At 44.6% G+C, this 24,083-nt stretch overlaps 1 protein-coding gene across 6 annotated transcripts in view; it reads right to left on the reverse strand.

Annotated features, from left to right (window-relative positions):
* Window positions 1-322: 322 nt before the first annotated feature.
* IDS (iduronate 2-sulfatase) overlaps window positions 323-24,083 on the reverse strand; it is a 45,501-nt gene continuing 21,740 nt past the window's right edge. Inside the window, exons 1-9 of one of the 6 annotated variants that reach the window (XM_045029889.1) lie at window positions 14,152-14,284; window positions 12,231-12,367; window positions 10,909-11,086; window positions 9,710-9,798; window positions 7,616-7,816; window positions 5,684-5,854; window positions 4,932-5,058; window positions 2,810-2,983; window positions 323-966 (exon numbers count right to left, since the gene is read on the reverse strand). In XM_045029889.1, the coding sequence (XP_044885824.1) occupies window positions 461-966; window positions 2,810-2,983; window positions 4,932-5,058; window positions 5,684-5,854; window positions 7,616-7,816; window positions 9,710-9,798; window positions 10,909-11,086; window positions 12,231-12,362 (1,578 nt within the window). In that variant the 5' untranslated portion in view covers window positions 12,363-12,367; window positions 14,152-14,284 and the 3' untranslated portion in view covers window positions 323-460. Of the gene's footprint in view, window positions 967-2,809; window positions 2,984-4,931; window positions 5,059-5,683; window positions 5,855-7,615; window positions 7,817-9,709; window positions 9,799-10,908; window positions 11,087-12,230; window positions 12,368-13,252; window positions 13,272-13,452; window positions 13,501-13,556; window positions 13,798-14,151; window positions 14,285-24,083 lie in introns of those variants that run through there. The other 5 variants (XM_045029885.1, XM_045029891.1, XM_045029887.1 and 2 more) reach the window with 5 other exon arrangements.

Consider the following 24,083-nt stretch of genomic DNA (forward strand, 5'->3'; position numbering starts at 1 on the left):
AAGTAAAATGGGGAGATTACTGACAAAACCCATTTTTGACACAGGTATTACATGATACGGTCTGCGCAGACTTGCACGTACACAAGCAAGTTATACACTCTGCTACCTTTCAAGCTATCCCATCTGGCAGAGGGAGTACGCTTTTCCTTTTCATTGGGGAAGCTATCAGATACTGCAGTGTTAGGGACCGTGCAAGTACCTGAGTTTATACTTGTCCACCTTTGCACTGCCCTTTAAGAAGCACGCACATGGAAGCTATTTGTTGCTCCAACTAATCTGAAATCTGTCAGGCTAAAGCCCCCAGTGCACTGTAACAAGACGAAACCAACACCTACTATTTTTGTACGAACAGGATTTTAATTCAGCCAGTTGCTTTGTGTACAACACAAAGTTTATACAAAAAGGAAAGTGCCATATTACTTCAGCAGCAAGAGTGCACGCACAGGGAGCATCCCCACACCTAACGCCTCAAGAACCTAAGAAACTTTTTGACAAGGTTCCCATGCAGACTACTGTTATATATGTTATGATCCTCATTGGGATCACTTCCTACCATGTACAGCTCTCCTGCATGGACATCCTGCAAATTAGCACTAAAGTTACTGGGATTAAACCCAACCCACACAGTATAGCGATAGTCAACGGTACGCATGGAATACCCCATTATTTTTATGTCTTTCAGCTTTGGTTTATCAGAGTCCCACTGAGGAGTGTCTGCAGGTCGTGGATACTGGCTGAAAGCTATAGGCTCCTCATGGTCCTCTTCAATGTCATAGTCATGGTCATAGTCAGTGTCATAATCATCCTCCTCTTCATTGGAGTTAAAATGCTGGACAATACTAGGCCCCTGGGTGCAGAGAGCAACATGAAATGAAGGCTCAGGGCACACCGGAGGAACCCACAGGCCTGCAAGTTCAGCGAGCGTTGAGAAGAGAGATACAAGCTCAACCATTTTTTTGGCTTTTCCTAGAAAAAGCATCAAAATACAAGTTAGAGAATAGCATGGCTCACCAGCCTGTATCTCATCTTTCTAGATGCTTAACCAGAGGAGCTCTTTATCAGCTGCACTTTGCATGTAATTCATAGGGCAACAACACTGGGCTATTTAAGAAAGTGTGGCTTGTAGTTCAGAGGATACCTGTCCATGTAGGTGTTCATACCAAACTTAACACCAAGAGGAGAATATTAGTTTTTCCCTCTTCTATTCCTCAAATGTTCTAACCAATGCCTTGGGAAGTACTTTGAGGAGGGCTCTTCAAAAAAGATAAAGAAATGACCATGTTAATTGCTTGACTGTGGCAAGTTCTACCAAAACATTGCTTTTTGGTGCCCTCACTGCATACGTGAGCACAACTGCAAACCAACTGCTCTTCAGTGACAGCTGAAGCCACTATCAAAAGGTATCCTTTAGGCCTCTAACCAACATAAAAATAAAGCTTCCGTTTTGTTAATGCAGCCCTGTAGCTGTTTCCACTAATGAATCATAGAATCTCAGGGTTGGAAGGGACCTCAGGAGGTCATCTAGTCCAACCCCCTGCTCAAAGCAGGACCAAACCCAACTAAATCATCCCAGCCAGGGCTCTGTCAAGCCTGACCTTAAAAACCTCTAAGGAAGGAGATTCCACCACCTCCCTAGGTAACCCATTCCAGTGCTTCACCACCCTACTAGTGAAAACGTTTTTCCTAATGTCCAACCTAAACCTCCCCCTCTGCAACTTGAGACCATTACTCCTTGTTCTGTCATCTTCTACCACTGAGAACAGTCTAGATCCATCCTCTTTGGAACCCCCCTTCAGGTAGTTGAAAGCAGCTATCAAATCCCCCCTCATTCTTCTCTTCTGCAGGCTAAACAATCTCAGTTCCCTCAGCCTCTCCTCATAAGTCATGTGCTCCAGCCCCCAAGATCTAGCTGAAGCAAATGCTTGTATTCACAGATGATTTTAAGTCTTGCTCTGCATGAGCACCATGGCCACAAAGACCAAGACTGATGGCATTAGCCAGAAGGAAACACTAGAGCAGTGGTCCCCAACGCGGTGCCCTCGCCCGCGTCCTGGACCCCGAGAGAGCACCCGCTGAAATGCCGCCAAATTTCAGCGGCATTTCGGCGGGGACGCCTCTCGATGACGCCGCTTGCCGTCGACAAGTGATGTCATCGAGAGGCGTCGCTCCCGAATTTCGGCGGGGACGCCTCTTGATGATGTCACTTGTCGATGGCAAGCGGCGTCATCGAGAGGCGTCCCCGCCGAAATGCCGCCGAAATTCGGCGGCATTTCAGCGGGTGCTCCACCGCCGCAGTGGTCCTTTGTCTGGCGCCCACCAGACGAAAAGGTTGGGGACCACTGCACTAGACGAAAGAGACTTGTGCAAGTTTTATTTAAATCTGCAGGGCAACACACATTTTGACCAGCAACTCCCACTGCTCTCTCAGTCCTGCACTCGGAACAGAAGTGCCAAATTGGTTTCTGCTGTAGACGTATCTTGCCTCCTGTATGTAGGCAACAAAGCATGGACATGCTGAACTTAGGGCACACTGAGGACTGACGATTGCACAGACTTTCCTACTCACTGAGCTGAGGGACTACACCTCAACCTTTGTGTGTTCAGTACTGTACAGTAGTGCAGGTTGGAAACCTGGGCAAACCCTTTAACCCCAGGGCACCAGCACTCAGGCTTAGCCCCCTGGCAGCAACAGGAAGCTGCTCCTAAGAAGCTTCAATCCCACTGACCTGTCTGCCGCTGGCAAGCACAATCGTTCGGTTAAGATATGGGATTGCAATTGCACATGCTTATGCAAGTGCTGAAAACGTACCTGCAGCTACAGAGTCCGATACATGCGTGAAGGGGTCAAGGTAGGGGAAGACTCTCTCTCCTGGACGAGCAAAGGAAGACGTCTTCCCTGGTACATAGAACATCAGCGGCACTCGGGTAGCGACATCAAAATTGCTGTATTTCGCCCATTCTCCGTGTTCACCCAGAGACCATCCTAGAGGATACAAAACATCATTTAAAGAAAATACTAGATTGCTAGCTTAGTGATCATTTCCGTTATAAACCACCAAGCAGCCAGATTCACCTGCTCCCAACAGCAGTGACCTATGGTCCTTGAGTTATTAAGTTTATTTTAGCTTGTAAATATCAATCTGTGTTTAACCATACTGAGAGATTTCTCTAAAGCGGAAGTTGTTTAAAGAACCAACAAAATCTTGCATCATGATGCTCTTTCACCAGTTAAGCAGCTACTCCTGCCCCCGGCCCCCAATTAGAGCCAGCATTCAAGTCTTAAAAATGCAGCACGAGGGAGGAATTGGGGCATGTCATTTTGCACATACGCATCTCCAGATCAATTCCTTGAAGCACTCACATAAGATTTACATAGCTGCCAGCTCTATGTTCCTCTGTCACTGAGCAGCCCTTGGAGCCAGGCTGTCAAATCATCCCTAAGGAACCAAGGTGAGATCAAAACTCTTTGGAATCTTGCCCAACAATGACCCAATCCTTTAAGAGGGAGCGGATGGCTCATGTGCCACTCTTTCCTGGTACATTCACCCACCAGCCTCACCAGAGGGGGGGGAGGGGAGGGTGACCGGAGAGCAAATGTGAAAAATCGGGACAGGGATGGGGGGTAATAGGAGCCTTTATAAGGAAAAAAAACAAAATCGGGACTGTCCCTATAAAATCGGGCCATCTGGTCACCCTAGGGGAAGGAAGCACGCTCTAAAAAAAGAACCAACATCAATGTTCAATGTTTTGAGAAATACTATTTTGTGATTGCTCAGCAAACTGAGGTCCTGGAACTATAGCTCAGTTTAGTGAGACAGGGCAAGGGAGAAAGAAGAACTGAGTCTACACAAGAATGACCCCAAGTCACATCTGCATATAAGGAAGCATATCTAATCCAGTGATTTTAATACAAAACCACTATTAATGCTTCTATTCTCTACCCCACTAACTAGTTAAGCCAGCTAAAGTATTCCTAAGGAAGGGCCTTAGAATAGGCCATCTAGCCTAGAGCGGTGTAGTGGCAAGTTTCACACAAACAGTTAAGTAGTTCTCAATTTCCCTAGATATTTGAGGCATTCCCCGCCCATCCTGAATTAAAATGGGCACTCTCTAGCGGATAGCGCTATGAATGCCGATCCCTGCAACATGGATTGTAGCTGTATTGCTGGTTTAGACATTTCGCAACTAGAAAGCACAAGTGAAAGAAATTGCAGTTGATCAGTTAATGAGAAGTCTGCTGCCCACTTCAGCAGATGGGGCTTCTACAAATGGCGATGGGGGAGCTACCCCAGGGCAGTGCTCTTCCAGCAGGAGTCACTCCCTGGGGCAGAAAGAGCTGAGAACGCTGCAAGTTCAGGCTACTGAACTGCGAGAGGGCTCACCTCTCAACAGCAAACCCTCCACATGACTAGGGAGAGAACTGCCTGCAGGGACAAAGAAGTTCTGCAACCATGGAAGCATGCATTAGGGTACGTCTACACTACCCGCCAATCCGGCGGGTAGCAATCGATCTATCGCAGATCGATTTATCGCATGTAGTGTAGACACGATAAATCAATCCGCGATCGCTCTCCCGTTGACTGCTGAACTCCAGCTCGGCGAGAGGCGGAAGCGGAGTCGACGGGGGAGCGGCAGCCGTTGATCCCGCGCCGCGAGGACACGAAGTAAGTGATTCTAAGTTGATCTAAGATACGTCGACTTCAGCTACGCTATTCTCATAGCTGAAGTTGCGTATCTTAGATCGATCCCTCCCTCTCCATCCCGCAGCGTAGACCAGGCCTTAGAAGTGTATTAACTAGAGGCCAACAAGTCAGGTACATAGGGCATAACTGCATAGGGCAAACATGAAAGTGATTGATATGGCGGGATTAACTTACACAGTTCAGAAAAGAGTTGTTTGCAAATAGCCATGGAAGTATTTGAATGCTTACCATGGTCAGCAGTAAACATCACAATTGTGTTATTCGAGAGCCCAACATCATCCAAGGCATTCAGTAGCAGGCCAACCTGCGTATCCAGGTAAGAAACTGCTGCAAAATAGCTCTGACGAATCTGCAGCTGCAAGTTATTCCAAAAAAAGAGAGTCGCTTCAATTGTACATACACCTGCTAGCTCTGCTCTAATAAAATTCATGCCCCAAGTTAAATTTAACAGAGGGAACAAGTAGGAAATTCCAAATATTTCCTACAAGTTCTTTCAAGCAAGAAGCTCCGAGCCAATCAATGCTGTTCCTTAGGGGTCCCAGCCAGCACTCTGTTGCTCCAGCAATGCCCCACGGGAGTGGGCGTCTTCCCAGAAGGAAGGCTAACGGAGGTCCTTAAAGAGGAAGGGCTAGTAAAGGCAGATGGATTGCTCCAGGGTGGTGATAACATTCCTGTTAGGTTCTGAACACACCTCCCCTGCAGCACTCGCAGCCCAGAAACAAGAGTGGGAGCAGGAGTATTACATGCTACCATGCAGACTCACCCTCAGCCTACTCTCTGCTAGTCTGACCCACCTCACAACTCAGTTACAACAAAGGCTGGTCTGACAGCTGTGAGGCAGGGCATGCAAGCTCCCCAGGGTGTCAAAAGCTGGATGCACCTTGAAACATTTCACGGTTAATAACAGCAGCCTTGTGCTACCTTGCACTTAACTGTGATCTAGGGAATTCTGATTTCAAAGCAACACTTGGGCTGCTTACCTGGAAGTCTTCTGGAATTGGTCCATAAGGGAAGCTGACGTTTAACGCCTGGACGTCCTCCCTTTGTCGGATATCCGTCCAGGGGTTGTATGCAACAGCAGGCAGTTCTTCAGGTACCCGAGGGTCTGGGGCTAGTGTGATGTTTTCCAGTGGGTACAGCTTGAGAAATTCCTTCACGATACAACACAAACAGGTATTAAGAATTCAGTACAGCAAGACTAAGGTTTACAGTTATAAAGTTGGATTCCTTCTCCATTTTTTGTGAAGGGCACCTTGAAACTTCAAACAGCAACACAGGTGTTTACGGTACAGACTGTACTGCTGTCGTGTAATGTTCTCAGGATTACTGCAATGTTATATGTCAATCCTACTTCTCCTATGATTTCCATAGCCAAGCATCCACCTTTATTTTGCTATATGCTTTATTTTGCTACAGCAACATAGCACTCATTTAGAGCACTGAGAATCAACTGAAACACAGAGCAAAGAAAAACCAAGGATTTGTACCTCTTCTAGCTTCTTTAGGGTTTATTTTTAAAAGCCTGAAAGGTTTATTCCTCCAAAAAGTGGTTGTTTGTTGGCTTAACTTGTTTACTTTAGACATTCAGGTCTTGTCTCTCCTGCTTTTCTTGGAAGGCTACAGATGCCCATAGAACTAGTTGGATCATGGCAGATTTACCACGCACATGAAACCCAATTAGTTAAAGGCGGAGGTAGTGATTTTTACTCCCACTGTTTAAAACACTGGCTTTGCTAATACTCCCTAACTCACAATGCCCGAGAAAGAGTTAGTAAAAAGGAACACCTTCGTTAAAGATTCAACCCTTTGCCTATCAGTTAAGGGTGGGGTAAGCTCAGAATCCATGAGACCTCCAGCAAAACAAGATCTGATATTTCAAAGCTTAAAAAAGGCAGAAAGGTCCCCTCCAAAGCCTTCTTTATACATCATAAAGCAGCAACCACTTCCCCTTCGGTGTCCCCACCACCACCACCTTCAGTTCACCTTTAAGAAAATAAGAGTTTCCCATGTAAAGGGTACTCAGGCCTTGGCTACACTGGTGCTTTACAGCGCTGCAACTTTCTCACTCAGGGGTGTGAAAAAACACCCCCGAGCGCAGCAAGTTACAGCGCTGTAAAGCGCCAGTGTAAACAGTGCCCCGGCTCCCAGCGCTGTAAACTAATCCCCTCGGGGAGGTGGAGTACCTGCACCGCTGGGAGAGCTCTCTCCCAGCGCTGGTCCCGCGGCAGCGCTTTGGAGTCTCGAGTGTAGCCAAGCCCTCAGTGGTAGCTGGTTAAGGTATGTTGGCAAGCACCAACCTAATTTGTGCTTTTAGCACAGAGCATCTATTCAGGAGACTTACAGAAGATAACATTGTACCAAGCTGTTGAGTAGTCTGTGCCGTGAGCCAAAGTTAGGTGCCATACACATCTCAGATATGGGAGAGACCTACAGCATGTGTCAACAAGTGAAGTCTTCTCAAAAACACAGGGCCCAATCCTGCTCCCTCGGAACTCAGTGGAACTTTTGTCATTGACATAAATGGGGAAGAAGATCAGGATGCAAATCATTTAGGGCCTCAAACAGAGTATACCTCACTGCACAAGTAGTCACAATAATGTTCAGCGGGTACTAACTCACTGAGTAAGGGTGGGATTTTAGTCTGCCACTTAATGCTCTGTGGACACACTGCTCAGATTAAAACATTTTAAAAGAATATGGACTTTGACTCCGAGTTACTTTTCTGTGACGGCTGCTACGAGTGTCTCTCAGCTTTTCAATGCAAGAATATTTTTCATCTTGCTTTAGAGTAACAGTGTAAGATACTTGTGAAAGTAACTTTTAAAAGGTAAATGCTGGTCATTGAATAACTTTGGATGAGGTTTCATTCACCATAAAACCCAGTGAGATGGTTTTACTCAAGCCTTCCTTACCTTAGGATACCTCAAGGGGATGTGTGGTTTGTGATAACCGACAGCCAGGAAGAATTTTCGGTTCTTTGTTTTCATGATGTTCAATAAGCGTCTGGCCTCTTCGGTGCTCTGTATATCTGGCAAGGTACCCAAGGGCACTTCTGCCACATCGACTGGGCAAACCAAGTTGGCATGAAGCTCTCCATCTTTTCCTTTACAAGTCTTTGGGAAAACAAAGAAGAAATATCTACTTTAATTCTATCAAACTAAGAACACACACATCCCATAGGCTTCAAGAGAAATGCATGTCTGACTCCACTCAGAGGGATCACTCTGCCACCACACAGGACGGTGAATTAAAGTCTGATCAGGAAATTAGTGGCTAGTGTTAGTGCTAGAGAAGGTTTGCCATGTTCTAGGTAAGCTGATCAAAAACACAGAGGAAAAAACAGCACCATTTTCCTGAGCTCAGATATACACCAAACAAACAGACAACTTTTATTTGCGTCCAATAAGAAGCAGAATACTAGCTCTACAGTTGGCTTGAGGGTGTGATACCAAGTTCTAGAACCCAGGAAACCAAGGCTCTGTGGCTCATTGGTGAGTGGTTAGAAATTGGTTACGTGATCAATCTTCCTTTTTGCTCCCTCTGACTTTGAGGACTCATGGAATGCTATCTTGGAAGTAATTACCTGACCCACTAGTTTCTCGGTATGTGCCAACAGTGGCTGATATTTAGTCACTAGAGAAAGACTGACTGTTGTAAGAGGTTGAGAAGAGAAGGTGGCCTTTGGAGCATATGCTAAACGTATGCTGTATGCTGAGAGACATGAGTGGCTGATGCAAACACTAGTTGCTACTGAAGTCAGTATTTTTCAACAGTTAACCTCACAACCAAGTTATACCAATGCTGAATTTTGTCTCACATAGGGACTTCCTAGTATTGCAGTTTATCAAATACCATGATTGCATGGTAACTGTTGACCAAGTGCTTGACTAAGGCGTGGTCTTAAAAACCAACTGACCTACATTAATGTGAAAAACGTCATGTCCTGAGCGCCGCAGATAACTTTAATCTAATCCCCAGAGGAGAGGTAGCTAGGTCGATGGGACAATTCTAGCCACCCCTCTCAGAGAGGTGGGTTAACTACGTCAAAGGAAGCATTGACACAGGAAGCATCTACACTACAATGCTACAGCAGCGTAGCTAAAGCACTGTATTGTAGATATAGCGCAGTACTTACAAAAACGTTACATTGATTCCTTTGGATCATACTTATTGTAACTAACATTCTGGAAAGCTGAATAAGACATGGTTTTACATGGCTTGTCAAAACATGGCTGTCTTAATCCCCTCTTTGCAGAGTCAAGTTTTGTAATTTAGCACCAATTAATTTGAGATGTGCAAAGGTCCAGGATCATGCACAGAGGTTATCCTTACACCATGGGCCATAGTTTGTACCTAAGTTAACAAACACCATCTGAAACCCACTGACAATGTAAACAGAACCCACATTGTTGTACAACTGGTGGCTTGCTGGCTTCTTGAGCAGGTTTTAAATGGTCTCCATCTACTAAACTAAAAGATGCATTAATCAGTTTTACACTCAAGTGACTTTGGGATTCTTATTGCGTAGAGTTGGTTCAAATTCAGCCAAGCCAGCTGACAGCACTTTACCACCTAGAGAAGAGGCTGAGGTAATTTGCAAGAGATGATAACTATAGTTTTGAGATAAAGGATTTAATGCTCTCAATACAAATTAAGGCCCCCAGTCTCGCAAGCACTTATACGTGTCAGTAATCCCACCAAGTTCAAGGGAACTACTCACAAGCATAAGCACTTGCACGATTGGGCTCTTAATGAGCATAACCATACTTCAGTACAAAGAGACATGTCCTTTTGTCAGGGAGGTGAAGAGAAGTGTATTTGACTAGTGATTTTCCTCCACAGTTCTAACCCACTAGGTTACAGAATCATAGAAATGTATCTTCCCAATTAACACGTTTGACTCAGATTAGCAAGAGCTTGTACCTGACAGTAATAATATATCTATATCCTGAAACACCCTCCACCCATCTTTATTTGGGTCCACAAGCAATCAAACTGCTGCTTACCTTACTGTTTTCATATTTTTCAGCAGAGGGATGAAAAGGTGGCATGGACCAACTGTATGGATAGTCATCACTATGATTGGATGAAATCCCTGGAAAGTAGGAGTAAGCAAAGCAAATATTAGAAATGCTCTTATAGCTCACTCAACTAGGAAGAGGTCAGCTACAAGATACACATGGTTAATTTGTTTTGTTAACGCAGAAACTGTTCCAGCAGGCCCACTAATTTTATGAGCTAATTCAGGGACTAAGGAAGCATTCAAGAAATAAAGGACAAAACATTTGCTCCAGCTACCAGTCCCTAAAACACAACTGGCTACGAGGAAAGGGAAACCTCAAGCATCTTGAGCAAGTTTAGCTCTGGATACAAAATAATCAGGACTAATGACAGTATTTATATGTGTATATAAATTGTTAGTAAAACAAAGAATCATTAAAATTCTACACATCCAACAAACAGTTTAGTGGTAACAAGTTTCAACAGAGGAATATCACAGAAAAATCTTTTAAAAATCCTGTTTGCCAGAAGCTGGGAATGGGTGACAGGAAATGGATCACTTGATCACCTGTTCTGTTCATTCCTTCTGGGGCAGATGGCATCAGCCACTGTCGGCAGACAGGATACTGGGCTAGATGGACCTTTGGTCTGACCCAGTATGGCCATTATTTGTACATAGTATTTTCAACTCTTTAGTGTTGTTCAAATAGTGAACTCATTTTCTATGCAGCTTAACTGGGGGTATTATTCACGCATACAATGCTTCTTCATCCAACAAGGTGATGTCAGACCGAAATGTAGTTAAGCAGTGTACTGGGTAATGTGAAGCATGTGGAAATCTAAGTCCAAAGACTGAGAGAATGACCATGCATTTAGTTATATCTAGGTGCATCTTTAGCAGTGTCTAAATTCTAGACAAGTTAGAGCATACTCGACATTAAGTAGTATGTGAAAAGTTATAACAGCTCGATTCCCATGGTTGAATGATGCTGTGCAGATAGCACCCCACTTTTAAATGTAACTCTTTAAAATGTAATGGTTTATACAAAAGCAAGGACAACCTAGAAGGACTTTATTCTGCATCAGACATACGACAATGATTTTAGTCATTTAATATAAAACAAAAAAAACCCTGTCCCTAATTACACAATTCATTTGTGGTAACATGTTAAATGAAGATTCTAAGTGTTGTTACAAGCCATACCAGGGTGAAACACTTTTCCTACAGACATGGTCGTGTAGCCATTCTCCTTGAAGTACTGGGGTAGTGTGGAATAGTTTCCTGCATGTACTCTCCAGTAGGAGTGGAAATCATAAAGCCGTGTGGTGTCGGGCCTGCGTCCAGTTAGAAATGACACTCTGCTTGGAGCACACACAGCTTGCTAAAGCAAGAGACAGGAGAATTAATGCCTAATGGAAAGTCGAGTATATTCAGTTTGTATCTGAAGTGCAATCAAGTGATTTTGGTGTCATTATGCAAAATGTTTAGGGGCTGGTGGAATCCAACTAGCAATGTTTAACATAGCTCCCAGCTGAGACGTCTGGGATCATTACTTTGGGTATCAGTCAAACACTTCTTGCCCACCGCCCACATCACCAACTGATGTCCAGCTACATGTGTATTTTCTTGCACTTGGGATCTCAATCTAACAGACTCCTGAGAAGAGGCTAGAGCTCTGATTATGCAGCTAGTAACACAAACTGTGTGACATCAAACAAAGACCATGCTTTTGAAAACTGGTAACAGAGTTGGAATGAAAATGGCAGATGGACTGTGCTGACATTAAGTGACGAGCACAGGCAATCTGGGCAGTCTTAGCAAGAATGCAAAGAACATACAAGTGGGAGATCCAGGTTAGAGTCCAAAGGCCTGAATGGTCTGTTTCCTACTGGCAAGAGTAACTCCACTGAGATCTCAAACTCCCTAGTCAGATTCAGGGCCCTGGTTTCTGGCTTCCTGGTGAAGGCAGGGCTGAGAATGCAGACATGTTGTGCTAGTCAGCCATCCCAGTAAAAGGGAAGTAGTAAGATTTAGAGTCCTGATCTTAAGAATGATTATTAGAAGTTGCCTCTACAACGAATGATCTCAACAATAAGAGGGATTTGGAATAAACATATGCTCACAAAAGGGGGAGAGGGTAAATATAGAATAAGCTTTTACAAGACTACATTTGGGGTGGAAAGCACAGAATTGGTATTGTGCAAAATGGTGCCAAATGGCTTTTTTTTTTTAAATAATGTCTCATTGTTAATAGTGAAACCCAGGAGCTGATGTTAAATAAAATTTAGAGTACCACAACATTACTGCTAATAGCAGGGAGAACTGTCTTCATTGCGTTCCTTTCCTCATTCCAGCAAAGGTAAACACACAATACAGTTTAGCCCAGCTGTCCCTTTACTACCCGAAATATTTTAAAATACAGCAACTGGCTATTTCAATGGTCTCACTAGCACTTTCTGTGCCCAAACCATTAAGTACTTTACAGAAATACAAATGCTATGTTTAAATTAAGTTGTGTTACGTACTTGAGCATAGGCATTCTGGAACACAACGCTTCGAGATGCAAGCTGGTCAATGTTTGGAGATTTTACAAGGCTGTCTCCATAACAGCCCAAAGCGGGACGCAGATCATCCGCTACTATGAAGAGAACATTCATGCCATCTACAAAGAGAGTTACAAGACATTAACTTTGGCACCAATGAGTACAAGCTAATCTGAGAACTGGATACTTATTGGAACATCCCTATAACTCATTTTAACTCCTTAACCCGATTAAAAACATCAAGAGGAGCCTCTGACATCCTTATAAGATCACAACATTTAAAAGGATTATCATCCAAAACTTGTTTAAGAATCCAAAGATCCCATTCTCAACTGGCCCCAAGGAACTATCACAATAAACATAATTAATAATATTTAAGGCAACTGAGGGCACCTTTATAAAAGACTTATTGAAACAACCTACAAAATAAAAGGGGAACTACTACAATTTAAGCAAGTGCAAAGATTTTCCAGTAGACATTTTGCCTGCTTCTAGGCTTCACACCCTATAGTCGCTTTTACACAAGCTAAATTAAGATGTCACCATGTTATCAGAGTAGTACTGCTGCTTAAAGAAAGATGAGCCAATGATGAGTGTCAAGCCTGACTGGTAAGGAAGTCTACACTGCAGCTGGGAGTCAGCCTCCCAGCCTGGATTTCTGCTAATGGGGATGGTGCTAGTGGTGTGGACGTGTTGGCACTGGGATAGCCCCCCGAGCTTGGACCCAGCCTACCCCCAGGTCCGAGCTCAGGTGGTTAGCCTGAGCCACCTGTGGTACAATATCCAGGCAGCTGCTCGTAAGGAGCCCTGCCCACGCCAGCTGGGAAGCTCAGCGCAGACAGACCCTCTCAGGCAAGCCGTCACCTGGTCTAGAGGTTAGGGCATCAGCCTGGGACTCACGGCCAGACTCCCCGGCAAGTCCCCGAGGCCGCGGCTGCCCAGGAAGCGGGTGTATTGAACCCTGCGATGTTAGCCCCCCCCAGTGAAGACGGCGCAGTTCTAACCTGCACAGTGGGCAAAATAAACCCTGCGGGGAGTCCGGTGTTTCCCTCGACCCGCCAGCGAGGGAGGGTTAACACCGCAGCTGCCTTGTCCACACCGGGATTAACACGGGCCGGGCAAGAGGGTCCGGGGGAGGGCGGGTTACAGCCCCTGGTCACCCCTCCCGCAGCCAAGGCCAGTCCCCGCGGCCTCAGCGTCCCACCTGCTGCGGGGTAAACAAACACCGGGCACGGGGCCGGGCCCCACTCATGCCCGGGGATCCCGCAGCACGGTCCCAGCACCGCCTCCCCCGGGTCCCAGCGGCACCTCTGGGCGGAGGGACCGGCCCTCTCGGCCCGGCTCCAGCGGTCCCCGAAGCCAGCAGGATCCCGGCGCAGCACACCCCGAGCAGCCAGGGCCAAGAGGCCGGGCAGCGGCAGGAGGGAGCCGCCCGCATTTCCCGGTCCGCCCAGCCACGCAGCAGCAGCAGCGAAAGGACGCGCCGCGCCGCGCAGTGCGGAGAGCTCCGCGGCTGAGCCCTGCTGCGTGCGGCCTGCGCCCCGCCCGGGGTAGGGGCGCGCGGGGCTCCCCTCTGCCCTTCCCCGGGGCGGGGAGAGGCGGCGGGGGGCGGAGCCGCCCTCCCCCGCGCGGGCGGCACTAGACGGCTCCCCGGGCCGGGGGAGGGAGAGCAGGGCCTGGCCAGGAGCTCAGAGATGGGGACTAGTCACTGGGGATGGGCTAGATCCACCCCCCTGCCGCGCTGGGGTAGTTAGGGTGCCGGGTTAGGCCTGCAGCTGGCCCCCGGGGCTCAGTACCACTCAGGATCGAGCCCCTGATGAGCCTTTCTGGAGCGGGCAGGGACCTTGCTTTCTCCATGTCTGCAAAGGGCTAAGCGCCCACCTCTGGCCAGTCTGCTACTGACCTTGATCTTGGCTCCTTGTCTCAAGGCTGGCCGTGGACAGCAGCTGCCAGTTGGACCTGCAGGCGGTTGGGGGCCCTGGGCTAGCCTTGGCAATGTCTTTCCCGACCCTCTGGCACTGGAACAGGAGAGGGAATTATACAAGGCCCAGGGCCGCATTTCTGATTAGGCAGCGTAGGCATGTGCCTAGGGGCAGTGGCGTTCTAGGGGCGCCTAAAAGTGGGGTGGGGGGGCACTGAAGATGCTGACCCTAGGGGCGGGTAAGGTGTAAATCCAGCCCTGACAAGGCCCTATTATCTCACCCTCTCCCCCCATGACAGGCACTCAAGACCATGTTTCCATATCCTCCTGCACTGGGACCAAAGTGACCCTGAGTTACTGCTTGGCCTTGTATTCTTATCTCCACTGGCCTGATCAATAGTGTGTTCCTGTGTAAAACTGTCTGCAGCCAGGCACATACAGATACCACCATGGTCCATCACCAGAGCCTGAATCTGGGACCTGCAGCTCTACCAATACAGCCCTTTACCGCCTGAAGTAAAGGAGCAGCAGTTTGCTGTAGTCACTTAGGGATGGTTTTCTCCTCGGCCCCAAGGGTGACTCAGGTCTACAATGTGTTGCCATTGGGGACTTCTTATGCTAGGAGCATAATCTATTAATGGCAAGGGCGCCAGAGGCACTGCTTTCCATTCTCTTTCCTATACCTGTCACAAGATGGCACTCTTGCATTAAGAAGGGCTCCACTCAATATATTAATGTATGACTTGCTGCTGGCAGGTATGCATAGTGGGCTTCTAAAAACATAAGGAGCCCAAGGGAGACCTGGTTTTATCTCCTGGTCATCATCTCCTGCTTTCTGGGTTGTAGATGCTGGAGATGTAGCATATGCGCCCAACAGTTATTCCTCCAGCCACCCTAGGAACAGCGTTAACTGCCTCAAAGGGGGCTCTGTCCAATGTTCTTTGGCTGGAAGGATAATGGGCTGTAGTACTGGGATTCAAGGACAGAATGTGTAAAGCAGGAGACAAAAACAGGGGATCCTGAGGCCTCTAACAGGAAGCTAGTAAGATTCAGGAAGCAAGAGACTGTCCAGGGGAAGCAGGGTCAGCGGAAAGAGGCATCTGTGTGGAAATACGGGGCTAGGTGAAGTACTGGGGAAGAAGAGTCTGAGAGGATTGAAGTTTAGGAGGAATAAAGGTTTGTCTAGGTAGCATCACTGAGGAGGCAGCAGTGGGCGACCAGGGAAATGGTGAGTATATTAGTAGATCTGGACCCCATTTATCCTTAATCCACCCATGATTCTCAGAGGTCTTATAGCAACACTTCTCTGGGAGAGGGGATATTTAATGTTATTATAACAATTATTTCCTCCTCCTGCAAATGACAACCTTGGGGAAGGAAGAAATCAAGTGCATTAGAATTAATATTTAGAGAAGCTGCCTTGGAGGCATATTTCATTTTAATCCTAGCTTTAAAAAAAAAATCACAGTGCTACAGCCAGTTAACATTTACATTATATATTTTAAATAGAAATTCACATTTCTGGGTCATTTTGAGATACATCAAGCTGACACTTGCTGGAAGTTATTGGCCAGGACTCATGTTTGTATGTAGCAGGCAATATGTAGGTTTCTATCATCAGTAGTATCTCTTAAATGCATAATTGCCATCTGTGACTGCTCTTAGACGCAGGGACTAATCTGTGTTTGGGTTAGCTCAACCATTTAACCATACCTACACTTTTCCCCCCATACGAGTTTTCTTTGTCCTGTTTTTAGGCAGCGGAGCCAAGCTATAAAATTTGTGATTTTGATCAAAGAATTTAGACCCAATATTTAAAATGTTGATAGAGATTAAATGATTATTTCACTAATAGGGTTATGTTTGGAGCTGTGCTCTAGCAAAGCCACAATACAAACATGCTGAAATCTAGAAGACTGCTGCAAATGGCCAATAAAGGTCATGGGAATTCAGATCAGTTTCTAAGAATGTCTCAGAAAGTTTGTACAATTTTTTGTGTTAGAACAGTAAAACTGCATGTAGTTGCCACATGAGATTTTAGAGATTATAGGAAGAACTAGCCCAATAAGAGACTGAAATATGGCATGATGGCTACTTTGAATTGTGCAGGGGATATATATAGCAACATACAAGAGCATGTTATTTATTATTCATATCACTAGCTTTGATTGTCTTTACAAATAGACGGTACAAATGTAAACTATTGAACAATCCGGCTGTTGCAGAAGGATGGACTGGATAATCTAACAAGTGAAAAATCTCCAACTTCTATGCTTTTATTGTGGCAGCATTAAAATATCACCTTAATTTTATGAGACACAAGTACAAAAGTGTTAACGCTGTGATTTTGAATTCAGCCTCCAATCCAGGCCACAAAAGCCCTGCATTTATCATAGGATTTTTGTATTAAGGACATATGGCATTTGGATAGCAAAATCAATAGCTTGCTGTGAAAAACTCAATGACATCAGCTATAGACTGATAAGAGGCAGGCACATCGTCCCAACTCTGCCTCTTGTGGAATTGTGTGATATGAAATATTTCCATTACTTAATGGAAACATAGATCTGTATGTCGAATAATAGCCTTCAAAGCCACTCAGGGATCAATAACAATATTCCTTGGGGGGGGGGGAGTTGTTTCTTTCATGAAGTGCATGCATATCTATGCTCAAAGTAAGACAACTTCAGAGCCAGTATAAGGACACTGAGTAACAAATTTATTTGGGCATAAGCTTTTGTGGGCTAAAGCCCAAATAAATTTGTTAGCCTCTAAGGTGCCACAAGGACTCCGTGTTCTTTTTGCTGATACAGACTAACACGGCTACCCCTCTGAAACCTAGAAGGACACTGTTTCACGATTCTTGAACTGTAACTGGTTCCTTAGGAAGTTGCTAGAACTGCCAAAAGTTTTCTATCTAGAAGTTTTAGGATGGAAAAATAGCTATTTTATTGAAATGAAAATTTCCATGGGAAATGTCTGTTTTCAACAATCTGGAGGCCTTTTTTAAGAAAAAAAAGTCAACACAAAACCAAGTTCCAGAAACTGAAACATTCAGTTAAGAAGAAAAACAATTCACCTGACTAAAATATTTCATTTTTTGACTGAAGACAACTAAAAAAAAGTCAGAAAAATTGTGATAAAACTAATTTTTTTTATACAGTGTACCCCAGATACTACTAGTTTGTGGACATAATTTGATGCATTTGATGAGTTCCAATATGTTTTTACACAAGTGCAGCCTATAGGTGGTAACAACAGAGCTAGTTTAGATCACGTTCTAGTATTTTAGGGAAAAGGAAAATGTGCATGAACAGTAAATTCTTAGATGACATTTCTGTCATTTTCATCTAGAGAGTCCTGTTGGGAAAAAAGAATTATTCTGCTATTCCACATGTTTAATTACGATAAAGCTTGACTCTTACAAATGCAAATGTGTTAAATGGTACTTGATATAGATTTCCCAGTTTGCCTAATATGATTATATCGAAAATATTTAGCAATCAACTGCAGCTAAATCCACTGAAAAAACAAGTGATATGGATATTGAATTTTTTTTTCTTTAAACAGCAACAGCATGCAAAAGTTCTGATGCTAGAATAAAGCTGGGATGATGGTGGCCTATTGATTGCAGACACTGAAATCAGCCGTTAGAGAGGTACCCACAGGTCATTCCATGCCCTAATAGTAAAAGTGGACAACAAAACATGAGAGAATGCCATCCATAATTGCTCTTTCATTTCATTCTATGTATAAGTCTGTATAGAGCTCTGAAAGAAAAAAAAAAGTCCTGGGCCATGCATTTTAATTGAATTATATGCACCTAGACGCGATAAATTGACTCTCAAGCGCTCTCCCGTCGACTCCTGTACTCCAGCTCCGTGAGAGGTGCAAACAGAGTCGACAGGGGAGTGTCAGCAGTCAACCTACAGCAGTGAAGACACCACGGTAAGTAGATCTAAGTACGTCGACTTCAGCTACGTTATTCACATAGCTGAAGTTGCATAACTTAGATTGATTCCACGCCATCCCACCCCACCCCACCCCAGTGTAGAACCAGGCCTTTAATCAGAAGTTTCCACTAATAACTGAGGTGCAGCCTGGGTAACCATAGTACAAGCTTCCCCACAATGCTCTGCCAACATGCCTCAGTCCTGCCCTGGAATGAAGATTTGGCTCTGTCTGTACATATTCTGTCCTTGAATGTGGCCTCCATTGACTCCAATAGAAGTTGTGTTTGGCTGGAAGCAATCATTCCACACACAACATTAGATTCATTAGCAAGTCTAAAGAATTTGCTTTTGCAGCACACACAAGAGGGCATGTTTGCACAAGCAATTGGCTGGCACTATGCATCAGTTCATTTAGTAGCTCTCAAAGAAGCATGTTGTATCAATCCCCTGGGAACAGCTTTCATATCTGGAGGGTATTGATCATCACGGATTTCCTACCAAAGGAAGAATCAAAGCAAAAAAAACTTGTCTAAACCTCTACTGCCAGAAGATGCTGGCAGGTGATTAGCAGAAATCTTTTATCCCTCAGCTGATTAAATGAAGAGCAGCATGACTTGGCTTTTCCCCTTTGATTTATGTACGGAAAATTTACACACCATGCAAGAAAGCTCGTTGCAGTGTGATAAATGGGTGAGAGGCTCTCCTAAGTCACCTCTGCATTTGTAATGATGCATCCTTTTCTGCAAGTTTGGGGTCAAGTATTGAAGACATTGACATTGTTTCTCTATTTCAAAAGGAATACCACCCACATTTACATGGGTTGCACATAACACAGGACCCCCTCTTACTCCTTCCCCCCACCAAAAAAAAAGCTCTGTTCAAACAAAAAGGACAGTAAATGTGGAGCCAACAAAAGGGGAGACTTCCTTGTGCAGCAGATTGTCAACCTGTGGAATTCAGTGCTGAGCCACTGCTGTGACTAGATTTCCAGCACCACTAAATCATTTTGTGTCCATTAATAACACTGTTGGGGGCGGGGGAGAACAGACAAGCCAAGATAATGATATGAGAAATCCAACTTCATGCTTCAGGTCATAAGCCAATCACCTGCTGGTGTCAAGGGGAATTCCTGTCTTACAACCTTACACAATTGGCTCAGAGCCCTGTACATCAGGGGCCTGATCCTACAGCAGCAAGGTCAATAGGAGATTTGCCAACAACTTCAACCTCTGAGCATGTGGAGGGTGGGGCTGGAGTCCCCCTAGTCTAATACAGATATTGACCAATGCCAGAGGCCAGATGCCAGACTTGAGAGAGAGATGGTGTGATCTGTTCTAATATATCTTACATTAGGTATGAGGAGTGTGATCCACCATCGATATACAGCAGTTTTAAGGATGAGTTAACATAAATTTTCAGTCAAAACTAAGTTATATAGAACTCAGAATTATTATTAGTGTAGCTTAAAAAATAGCTGTAAAAAGGTGTTACTGTCCAATCCCCACCTTTATTTCAAAGTCCGCATCCATACTAGACAGGTCTTCCATGTGTAATACTGCAGAAACATCTCAATTGGATTTTTATTTTTGAAAGATTCCCGAGCTTTGCTTTTGGAACTGAGTAACAAGAAGGCAGAGACTTTTCTAAACCTTCAGACTCTGGATCAGCCAAAGGCACTGCATCAGATATATCTGCATAGATTGACTACTAGTCATTAACATTTTTATAATTAAATTATAAGAAACTTCTGCGATTGCTTTTCCATAAGACAAAAATTCCCCAGAAACTAAGCACTAGAAATAAATGTAGGCACTGGATAATACATTCCTAATTCAAAGACACGTATAAGGCTTCATCTCATGTATAGTCCCTACTCCATGACTAAAGTGAATTTTATACAGGTTCTTCATTTATAAACCTCCTCACATTGTTCTAGGTTCCCACAAATTACCTTGTGGAATGATTTTTCCAACCACATTTATTACCTGGGTTGTTTTTAAAGTATTATTAAGAGCTATATTGTGACTTCAGGCAGACCTTGAACAAGGGGGTGTGGGAATGTAAGATGCACCACCACAGAAAGGTTTATGACTCAGAGCCACACCCCAGTCACAATTGCCTGTTTCCTCCTTGCCTGTACCAGTGGCAAACTAGACACTTCCTGCAGCAGCTCAGCTGTGCTGCCTGGGCAGGTGGTGAGGGGTTGTGGAGCGAAGGTTGCTCCTATTCCTGTCCTTCCATTCCATGCACCTGTTCAGTGGTGGGAGTAAGCCTGTTCTCAGTGTGGGGAGCCCACACAGAAGTCTCACTTCTCATTCCCTCCCAGGGGGATGTAGGTCACAGTACCCCTTAGGAAACAGTTTTACAGAATTATGAACCAAAGCACCGAAACTGTCAATTTAATGTAAACCTTACGGTACATTAAACTGATCCCCTCCTAGCATAGACACACTGTGTAAACAAGATGTCTCATGGTTCTGCTGATCCCTTTAATCCAGGTCTCTAGTAAGGGCTGCTCTAATAATCACTCATTCACTAACCCCCACTGCCACTTCAGGGGGTGTTTTGGACAGGATGCTCAGAGTACTATCACTGCAAAAACCTGACCTCCATTTTTTGGTAGTAGTGAAATCCACCCGGCCCCAATTTCACTCTCATTAAAACTACCTCAGAGGAACAGTAAATAAGCTCATTAGCATTCAAGAACTGCTAATAGAGAGGTCACCTTCTTCTCTGTCGAACAAGTCTCCATTTCAAACATTAAAACCTCTCAGTTAGCAATTTATGACAAGGGCACTGAAGTACACAAGACTCGTTTTTTTTTTCAGGCTAAGGTGGTGTTTTGTGCAGTGGGACTAGAAGACTATCCTCAGGGAAAAATCCAGTTGTCCCTCCCATGGCTACGTAAAGTGTGAAATGCAAAATAATTGCTACTAGGGGGCAGCTTAGGAGAGGATAGGAAGGTGTAAGTTTTGACTGAGCGGGATAGAATAAGAACTGCACAAGGACATTAGGGTTAGGCCTAGTGCATATTAGTATGGTTCTGCTATTCTTTTACTTAATGAAACTTCTAATCATGTTCGATAAGAGGGAGCAGCAATAAGTCTCATGAAGATATTGTAACAGGAATGAAAATGGTGACATGTCTCTTTATCCCACCAGGTCAAAGCCTTGTGGTTTTTTGAATTTACGCTGCCTCCTTCTGTTCACGGTACATCTTAGGGAAGGGGCCTCTTAAGTGGAACATCTGTGAACAGATGAGAAATGCTCTGAGTGTCTGACATTTCCTTACACAGCGGTAGCAGTTTAGGGTATTAATTGTGAAATCAGCAATTGGTTACACACCAATAATATTTTAACCAAAAATGACTCACTGAATTAAATACTTCATAATATAGCCAAGAGCTATAGCCAATACAATCCAGGAGACATTCAGATACAGTTACCTTCTCACTACTATGACTGTAGGATAGAGAGAACATAGTTCTAGCTTCTTACTATAAATGGAGATAAAACTCAGCAAAGGAATTCTTTGCTGGCTAATCTTCATTCTCGGTCTCTTACTATAATAACTATCAGCCCCATTAAAAATTGCCAGTGCCTTGTGCAGAGCTCATGCAACTCCCATAGAGCTGATCCTGTGAGGAACCAAGCACTTTCTGAAAGACCTCGAGCTCATCAATCACCGCTCAAATCAACAGGAGAGTTTGTGCTCAGCATTTCAGAAGAAGCTAGGCAGCACCTTGTAGGTTTGGACTGGGTGAGAAGATCAAAGCAACATTTTTCCCCTCAGCCACTCTCCTTCCAGGATTTGGGACTAGGGTTTTATGGTCCAATAGATTTGTGCAAAAATAACTGTGCACATTGACGAATTTATTCTGTTGCTCAGTTTATTCATCATTTGGAACTTTTGTCTAAATGTACAAATATGCTCAATGGGAAATGAGAAGATTCTTAAATCATATAATAAATACAGTATAAATATTCTGGCAATGTTTTATTTATTTATTTATTTATTTTTAAAAGCCTTAACAACCCCATGCTTTGGAGCAGGGACTAGAAATTGAGCAGCAGGGTGGCTTTGGGTCAAGAATGCACCTTTATCCATTATTGGGGGGGAAACCACCCAAATTACGCCAAATTTTAAACCTTTGAAAAGTCATAGTTTACACATGCTCAGTAGAGGCTTGCTAGAGCTTAATTCCCCAAAGATTCTATGGGCATGCTCCAGACAGGGCTTTCCTGCAATTCCAGCTCTGGACTGGTATGAGTCATGCCAGTTCCAGATCCAGGCACTAGAACTGAAAGCAGGGAGCCTGCCTCTCCTGTGTTCTTAATGACGCCCCCTGCTAGGCCAGGGAGTTGGAGGAGAAAAGTGCCTGAATTGAATGCAGAGGGGACAAGAGCCAGACCTAGGTGAGGGGGAGGACAGTAGATTGGGACAAGGAAACGGGTAGGGGGAGAGGGAAACTCGGAGCCAGTGGGGACGGGGAATATGGGTGTGAGCTGGGGGTGACTGAAGGGCAGCAGAGGGACAGGACAGAAAGAGAGACAGATCAGACAAGGGAGTCACAAAGAGGGGCACTAGGATTAGCTGGGAAGAAGATTGGGGACAAGGAGCTGGAAGGGAGTGAGATGAGGTTTACAGAGGCTAAGGGAGTGATGGAGCAGTTCTGGGGCAAGAGGGCTCTGCCCCCGAGCAGCTGTAGAGCATGCTCCAAATGGAGGAACTGCTTAAAAGGGGACTGACCATCAAGCAGGGGGAAAATGCTCTTCACAAAAAAGAAGATGGGGGAAGAATGGAACCTGTCTCTCTATACGGAAAAATACAGCCAGTTCAAAATTTTACATGCTTAGGAGTTATGTTCAACAACAAACTAACTTGAAAGGGCCATATAGATAATATCAAGACTAAATGTAAAGATAGGATGAATCTGTTTAAAAGCATTGTTGGGAACAATTGGGATGCAGATAAGAACAAGTTCCTGCTGCTCCATAGGGCACTAATAAGACCAGTAATATATTATGGAAGCCAAGCCCTCAATTCAGCTTCTAAACCATGACTTAAAAAACTAGAGCTAGTCCAAGCCCAAGCCCAAGCTCTGCAAATCACACTTGGTGCGAGAGCTACAACTCTGTTGTGTGTGCTGCAGGTAGCAACTGGAGAAATGCCTATGAATTTAAGGATGAAATTGTTAGCGTTAACCTTTTCAGCTAAGTTTAGGGAAGATAGGAATACTAAACAAATAGATAAGGACTGTTGGGAATTAAGTAGACAAGAATTAACTGGATGCCACAAATTCCCATAAGATAACAGGGTCAAAAAGTAGGTAAAAAGACTTGGGTGAAAAGGAAGGACTGGAAGAAATTAAAAATCTTTAGTCATAGGAAATCAAACTATAGCTGGATGGTTGTCTCTCCAGTTGTGGCTTTGGAATTGTAGGATCAAATAAAGGCAAGAGCAGGACTGTCAAATATGACGACTAAAATGTATGAGTTTATACCTCACAAATGAGGTCAACATTGCCAAATCTATATTGACAGCTCTAGAGATGACAACAAAAGTAGAGTGGGAATGGCCTTTTGTATCCCTGAATTTGGAATTAAGAGACCTCTGAAACTATCCAATTTTGTGGCGATTATGAGAGTGGAGTTGGCACTGACCTGGATAAGGGATGTACGCTCAACTTTGACTGCTATCCTATCTGACTCTTTATCAAGCATAATGGTGATTAGAAAGGGAGCCTCAGAAAGCAGGAATGACTTAATCAATGGAATATTGTTCTTAACTCTGGAAATAGTACAGTTAGGTATAGCAGGGATCGGCAACCTCTGGCATGTGGCTCGCCAGGGTAAGCACCCTGGCTGGGCAAGAAGACATGGCCAGCACATCCCTTGGCCCGCATCACTTCCCGCAGCCCCCATTGGCCCAGAGCAGTGAACCGCGGCCAGTGGGAGCCG

The sequence above is a fragment of the Mauremys mutica genome, chromosome 9 (genome assembly GCF_020497125.1).
Source record: "Mauremys mutica isolate MM-2020 ecotype Southern chromosome 9, ASM2049712v1, whole genome shotgun sequence".
NCBI lineage: Eukaryota > Metazoa > Chordata > Testudines > Geoemydidae > Mauremys > Mauremys mutica.